Below are 7,911 nucleotides of genomic sequence, written 5' to 3'. Positions count from 1 at the left end.
CTTGTAGTAAGGCCGTTTTCCAAGCTGCTGTGTCCGTAATCAAGACTTTATCTGTGAATATCAGAAATTCCTGTACCATTGTCAGCATTGGTGGGAGAGGTATTTAGATGTTGTGCATGCAATTTCATCGCTGACCTTTGAAAGAGTAGTTTGACACACTAAAAAAAGAGGGGGAAAAAACTTAACTAAATGGTCCACTGCTTTATTCTAGAGTTCCATCTGCATCTCATTGTTTTCATCAGTTGATGGAGTTTGCTTAGTTGCGCAAACTGAAGTGGAAAACTACAGAAACTCAACCAAAATAACCCCAAAAAACGGAAAACCTAAACGGAAACTTCTGCAAAAAATGGACTTTGTATTAAGATTTTATTTTTCAAAGAAACGTATTTAGTATTTGCTCTACTTCAGTTAAATTTACAATACCACAATCCAAGTATTATAAGTAAAGTCTACTCCAAGTATTAAAATTAAAAGTGCTCCTTATGCAACAGAATGATCCCTGTCAATGTAATGTTATATTATTACTGTGCAAGCAGCCTTTTAAGGACGTAGCTGGTTAAGGTGGAGAGTTAAAATAAACAAACACATATACAGCTTGTAATTTTACATCATTATTGCTACTTTCTATATGTGTGTTTAAATACCGTATGTGTGAATATATACTTCTACTATTCTATATGCAATCTGACATTAATTTGAAAATACTGAATGTTTTTAATTACATTCAGCTTTTCATACATCCATGTACACAAGTACTTAAAACTGCACAGTACCTAGATAAATTCACTGTACTTCCGTATATTCTACCGCTCACTACTACTAATGTAAAAGCATGACAACTAATAATTCACATCGACAAAAATTAATTTGCAATATATCAATATTTTATTTCATATATTTACAAAACAAAAACAAAACAGTGTCAAATAACAGGCTGCATTTTTTAACGGCGCTCTGGGCATGTTTGCATCGGCCCTGAGAGTTGAATAGATTGCACCCCCCCCCTTCGTGATGAAAACCACAGGGTTTTACGGTACTCCACAGCAGCCTCCCCTCAACTGTGTTTGATGTAAATCTGATCTCTTTTCAGTGCATGGCTGACTGAATCCTTTCACAGTAGTACCCCTTTATTATACAGTTACCGATGAGCTGAAAGGTCGTGTGATTTCTAGACCTCTCTCTGTAGTGACAGCAGTAAACTTTTGCCCACTGGCGTTAGCAGCCGCCGAAAACTGGCCGCTGGCGTAAACAAACCCAACACCCACAGCAGTAATTGAGCTAACAACAGGTTGTTAATGTCCTTACCTAACAGTGCACCTGCATGAATTATAGACATTTATCTCTCCTAACGTGACACAACGTGATGTTTAGTACTGTCAGCTTTGCTGGAAAGAACACTGTGTACTTTTAATGGAGCGTACAGAAGATATACATACATGCCATCAGGCGGTTAACACTCCCGAATACCCCACGAGTTCTTCTTTCCCAACAGGGACCCCATACCTAAGAAAACACCACTCTGCACATTAAATACAGTGGGAATCACAAGGGCAGCGCTTTGCACAGTAACCGTACACTATATATCACTGTAACCACAGCAAAGGCATCCGGGAATCATCAACTCAATCATTTCAAGTCAATACCTGGCAATGGGGAATAACACTCAGGGGATTGGTCTTGTTGAATTAGTTGGCTGAATTACAAGTGCTGAGAACAAACTCGTCCCGAGGTGTTCAATCCTGTCTCGACTTTTTAATTCTTTAAATAATTAACAAATGTGTCATCATTTCTTCCAGTTTCTCTACACGTTAATAAATTGTTAACTTGTTAAGTGAAATCCTGTACAGCCTGCACAGAGACAGAGGTGTGTTTTTAAGTTAAATGAAATACCAAAGAATGATCACTCACTTGGTGTAAACCTTAGATGATCTTGCAAATTCACACTACTTTAAAACTAAAATCTGTAGCGCCTAGCTGATGATAGCAGAATTTTCACTTTATTATGAGATCTAAAATAATAACTTAAAGTCATTTTGCGAAGGCACCGTTTATACCCGTGAAGTGGTTGAGGCTAAACAGAATGTAAAACGTGGTGGAAAACGGCAGTGGTATTTTCTTTTTAAAGGAATGCTGTTAAAACTAAACCATGAATGAGCTGTGGCATCCGCTGGAGTACTAATGCGGGGATGTTAAAATGTTCTCAGTTGTGCGTTCAGCGATTTTACAGTGAAGAGAGTGTGTCGGTGCGGTTGCTGTTGTTTTTTTTGTGCCTCCTCCTAATGTTGCTGCCACCCACACAGATTCCACTTGAGGGAGAACAGTGTCGACGGTCAAGTCACACTCCTGCTTGACCTTTGCCTCACACTCTGTCATCCCTTCCTCCCGTCTTCTTTATTGCTTCTTCACTGCTGACGCACACAGTGGCTCCAGTGCTTCTGTTGGACCGCACCACTACCTCATCACATGATGGAGCACTGCTCTGCTGCCCCGGCCCCGGGTCCTCCAGGGAGAATGAGTGACTCCATGTCAAAGTTAAATCCAGGAGGCTGGAGGGGAAGAAGAAATAGGGAGAAGACTGTCATGTCTGAGCAAGGCTGACGGCTATCCCTTTAATACCTCTGAGTGTACTAGGACTTTCTCAATGGCCCGCTCCTAATCTAAACCACTTAAGGTACCATATCTCCATTATACAGTGGCTCCCAAAACCGTGCTATTACTTGTGCTATTATTTGTAATTTTGTTGAGAAATTAACACGAGCAAAGCATTTTTCTGTACAGGTTTTGTGCGAAGATAAACTTGTTTTTTTAATCAACACTTGAAGAATTTGAAAGCTCATTGGCTGTAATGAACAGCATACAAAGAAACCCATACGCATAAATGGTTTGAGTACAGGTAAGAAACTAAAGGTGACTGAGACTGAGGGGTATGGAGGAGAACGTGGGTGTGATTGCCGACCCAGGGATCTGCAATACAGCTGGGTTCCTGACAATAACAGCTTTAGTGTACCTTGTGGAGCTTGAGTATCGTTACAGGCTGTGGCAAGAACCAAATATCCAGTGAGGAATGTGTAAAGGTATAACCACGTGGAGGTTAGATATGGTGAGAAAATACAGAAAAGCCTCATTTGCTCGAAATTAGATCAGAAAACAAAAACATAAAAGTATGTTTCTGTAGTGAAAGGTATCTTTGCTATCCTGCTATTCACTAAGGTCATATAGACACAACACATGCACTGTTGTTTGTTGAACTGAGAGCAGTGGAAACTTACCGCATCACCTGCTAGCTCTTTGGGTGGCTGGCCCAGGTCTTGCAGCTGTAAGCAAAATCAATATAATCTGTGATACGTTTCAGTCTTTACAGGCCAAAGTCTTTACAGGCTATTTAATGTAGGTATCTGCATCGTGCAAGTACTTTATCCGTGGCAGTAATGTTTGAATGCAGATTCACAACCTAAATTTTTCACGAAGCACAAAGCTAAAGAAACGAACAAACCTACACACGGCTTGATTCTGATTTCCTTTTCTCCATTTCATTCACAACGATCAAATGCAGTCAAATGCAGACTGTGTCTACCTGTTGCATCAGGTCCATGATGCTCTCGAACGTTCTCTCTTTATCCCCTGCCCCCTCTTCCTCCTTCTCAAAGTTCTTACAGATCTCTCCCATGATCTTGGCCTGCTGTTCATAGCGCTGGCAGTCCTCTGGGCTAAGGCTTGGCTTGTTTGCTTCCAACCACTCTGGGTACTGTGAGGGTGAGTGACAGTTGTTACAAAATACTGAAAGGGACACAAAGAGTGGGGGAACTGCTATTAAAATAAAGGCAAACCTTGGTAGTGATCTCTTTGAGAGATGGATAAAGCACTTCCTTGGAGAGAAGATTCTGCATGATGGACTGCATGATGGGCAGGATGTTTCCCTCATCACCGCCTCCTTCGCCACCCTCATCCAATCCCAGGCCTTCTAGGGCCTTGACAAGATCGTCTCCAGCTAGTCCTGTTGTCTATAAGAAAACAACACCGTATGATTAGTTAATTGTTATATTATTGCACCGACCAGTTTTTAAAACAACTCTGATCTGACCCACCTGCAGGTTGTCTGCATTTTTGGCCAGGCCACGGAGGGTTTCTTTAAGACAAGAAGTGAATTCTTGTTGGGAGGCGGTGTCACTGCCTAAACAGAACACAAAGGTAACATTTAGGCTACAGGAACAAATCAGTAATCGAGGGGGGGGCATATGAACACCACAAATAATGCGAACTGAAGACCTTACCGACTTTGCCAGCAGCCTCTGAAAGCTTTTGGAAGTGCTGCAGTAACTCTGGCTCCTCCTGGGCCAGCTCAGTCATGGCCTTCTCCCACTCCTCCTTGGCTTGAGCAGCCATTTCCCCCTCGAATAGAGTCTCAAAGAGCTTGCAGTCCTCAAGGAGAGGTTGCTACAAAGGTAAAAAAAGAGAACACGTGAAGTGCTTTCTGTGAGCATTAAACTGTATCTCCCTGCTTTTAAATTTCACAGTTACTTCACAGTACTCAGTAACCCCTTTGTCATCACAGGCACACTTCCAAGAAGTCAACAAATCTAACCCTAATCTTGCCAGACATGTTTTTTCCAACTTTGGTTCCTTGACCGTAGCGAGTAACTCAAAACAGCCCCTGCAACTGAGATGGTACTTCCTGATTGACTGTGAATGTTTGGGCTCGGGTTTGTGGTGCTGAACTTTGCAAACAAACAAACATGTGGCAGCAGCAAGTAATAAAACAAACAAATATAGAGAACTTAGGCTGAGGGCTACTGACAACAGACAAACAAAAATACTGTCCATCCTTTAGAGCTGGAAACAGCAACTTGAAATAATGTTGAAAAAATCTATTATTACACTGTACGCAAACTAGGCATAAACCTTGCTTTTTGACAATACTGGTAGAAACTCAAGAGCCTAAAAAATTATTATTATTAAATTGAGACTGCAATAACAATAAACTTTGCTTTCTTACACAGTTCTTGGTAGGAAAGCAAATAAGGAACTTTTACTTGTTGGTTTCTTTAATTCCTTGTTCTTTGGGTGGAGAATTGCCTCATGTTAAAATAAATTCAATGACATTAGTCCATTGTGAAACTAAATTAACCGATGTTGTAGCCAACCGAGCCAAATTCACACAAAATTCATTCCCAAGCAGCAACCAAACAAGGACAATCCAGTTAGGAGAGAAGACACAGTCGAACAGAAGCGGGGGTCTGATTGTATAGTTTTTGCACATACAGACCTTCTCTGCACCACTGTTGGCTGAGGAGGAGGAAGCTGCAGGTTCAGGGGCCGTAGGGGCAGGTGTCTTGTCAAAGTCATCCAACGCACCTGAAGAAAGAGACAACATTAGAACCCCGCCAGTCTCTAGGCTTTTGATTGAGTTATTCACCCAAATGTGAGAAATTAACGATTATCTACTCATTCCCATTTCTTAACATCTTGTGCAACGTATTCTCATTGATTTTACAGTGTCCAAAGCTAAACAGTAACCCTACTATATACTTAATGTTTCTCGCTGGTAACGTTGTAGCAACCAGCACTCCTCGTTTCTGCCATAGGGCCACTTTAGAGCAGTCCTATGGATGTTTTCTGCTCTTTGGGAGCTCTAACAAAATGACCCTTCGCTTTGATATTATGAATCAAAAGGTGAGGTGGAGCTTTTTTTCATACTTCCACTGATGTTGAAACGGGTACATACCAGGGCTGCAACTGACAATTATTCTTGATTTGTCACACAAACCGTCCAAAACCAAAGAAAACCAGAAAATAATAACATCAAAAGCTGGAACCAGTGTTTTGTTTTTGTTTTTTTTTGTCATTTCTGTCAATCCACTGATCATTAATTAAATCAACAATCATTTCATTTTATACAGCATATTAACTTCTTGTAAAGCAAAAGGATACCATGAAATGTAAACTCAGTTACCAGTTTGTTAGGCACAAAACTAAAAAACAGTCCCATTAAATAGCCTTACAATAACGCCTAGCTTCACGAGGGTTATAATGCAGTGTTAAATGAACTTTATGGTTATTTTGGAGGCTGTAGTTTGTGGTACTGCTGAACTGGATAACGTTGGCTGTAATACTGATATAAATGGTTTGGAGGAAATACTTCCAACACCTTTTAATAAAACACAATATACAAACACAAATCAAACAGCTTCAAAAATAACAATGAAGTTGAATCCACAGCTTCCAAAATAGTTTCAACACAAACTAAACATTGTTATGAAGGCAGAATTACCTGACAGGCTGTTGTTTCAGGCTACATTAGTTTTAGCTTTCTGTACCTAATAAACTGGAAACAGAGTAAATGTCTAGTAGACAGAGGTGGAAAGTAACTAAGTACATTTTTTGAAGTACTCTTCTTACATACAGCTTTGAGTTCCTTGTACTTTACTTGACTGTTTTGTGCTACTTTATACTTCTACTACAGTTACCAGTGGCTATTCAGATAAAAGAAGTCGCATATGAACATCTTATAAAATACAATACGTTGTTCAAGATTAAACCAGTGGTTCCCAGCTATTTTTGGCATATGATCCCTTCATTTGTCCATGTTGTTACCGCGTTCACTAAAGAGTGATTTCCCCTTTAGACTTCTCAGATTGTTTCATTTAAATAGCCATTCGAGGCCCAAAATTGGTAAGAGAAACCAAATGTTTTGCAAACAAAGAGAGGAAAAAGTCCATAAATGACCCCTCAGATTTGTCTTGTGACCCTCTGGGGGGGGGTCCCTAGGTTGGGAAACACTGGACTAAATTAAAACTAGCTCCACCGCGAGCAGCCACGACAGAAAAAGTGCTGCATGTCTCACTATTAACAATGTAATAAGTCACATAAGATGATATATCACTGACATTTTCCTGCATAATGACTTCTTTACTTTAGTTACTTCTAAGTACATTTAGCCGAGAATACTAGGATTTTTGAATGCAGGACTTTCACATGCAATGGAGCATTTTTACATTGCGGTATTGGTACTTGCACTGGAGTGAAGGATCTGTGTACTTCTTCCACCGCTGCTGGGCGGAAGCATTTGGCGTTCGCCGCTACACGTTCACGCTAAGTAAAACACCTTTAACTGCACCGAAAAGGTGCTCGGCGCATGCAAGAGTACGCGAAGGCGAGTCCACACAGGCTGAAGACACTCAACAGGTTTTTTTTTTTTTTTTTAGTGCCTCTATCAAACTGTATCCAACTGTCTTTCGATTAAATAAATTCAAGGGCAAAGACATAACGTACGAAAACCGCTCGGTGGATCTGGGTCACAGCCAAGTTAGCAAACATTACCAACATGCGGCGCTTTGTTACGAAGCCACCTGCAACTTTTATCTGTTTGTTTCGGTGAATATTGGCGATAATTCATAGATATTTTGGACTCGGGTCGGAGGTCCAACCCGAGCACAAAAGCTAACCACATACACACACTGAAAGAGAGAAGGGCATCCCAATGCCATATCCGAGCCCGTTTTTTTTTTTTTTTTAAACCAGGACAAACCGTACTTATGTCAGTAACATGTACGTGAATGTGAAGACTTAATGTCATCTCTTACTGTCCAGTAATTCGTCCAGTTCTGCGTCGTGTCCGCTGGACGACTCTCCCGTTCCCGACGCCATGATGTTACCTTCCCCGAACAACCACCGAGCGCAGGTCTCCGAAAATTGACGAAAAATGTCGCGGAAAATAGGTCGTCATAGCTACGAGCTTGACTTCAAACCTGGCGCCATCTTGTGGTGGTGGTTTAAAAAAACAAATTATACACACACACACACAAACCAAAAACAAACACTGTAGGTCACAAAAATAACAGTTATCCAGCTGCTTTCGACGTTTTGGTAACACTTTATTTTTTTTACCACCCTACTTAGCATTTACAAGTGCTA

The 7,911-nt window shown here is 40.8% G+C and overlaps 1 protein-coding gene across 1 annotated transcript; it reads right to left on the bottom strand.

Annotated features, from left to right (window-relative positions):
* Window positions 1-862: 862 nt before the first annotated feature.
* pex19 (peroxisomal biogenesis factor 19) lies at window positions 863-7,688 on the bottom strand. Its single transcript, XM_040144649.1, has 8 exons — window positions 7,581-7,688; window positions 5,264-5,352; window positions 4,272-4,434; window positions 4,086-4,171; window positions 3,828-4,001; window positions 3,575-3,745; window positions 3,270-3,314; window positions 863-2,546 (listed from the first exon to the last, which is right to left on the bottom strand). The coding sequence occupies exons 1-8, from the start codon at window positions 7,642-7,644 to the stop codon at window positions 2,460-2,462; spliced, it is 879 nt and encodes a 292-aa protein (XP_040000583.1). The 5' UTR covers window positions 7,645-7,688; the 3' UTR covers window positions 863-2,459.
* Between the last annotated feature and the right edge of the window lie 223 nt (window positions 7,689-7,911).

The sequence above is a fragment of the Xiphias gladius genome, chromosome 14, assembly GCF_016859285.1.
Source record: "Xiphias gladius isolate SHS-SW01 ecotype Sanya breed wild chromosome 14, ASM1685928v1, whole genome shotgun sequence".
Lineage (NCBI taxonomy): Eukaryota > Metazoa > Chordata > Actinopteri > Istiophoriformes > Xiphiidae > Xiphias > Xiphias gladius.
This window is presented reverse-complemented; position numbering and strand designations above follow the sequence as displayed.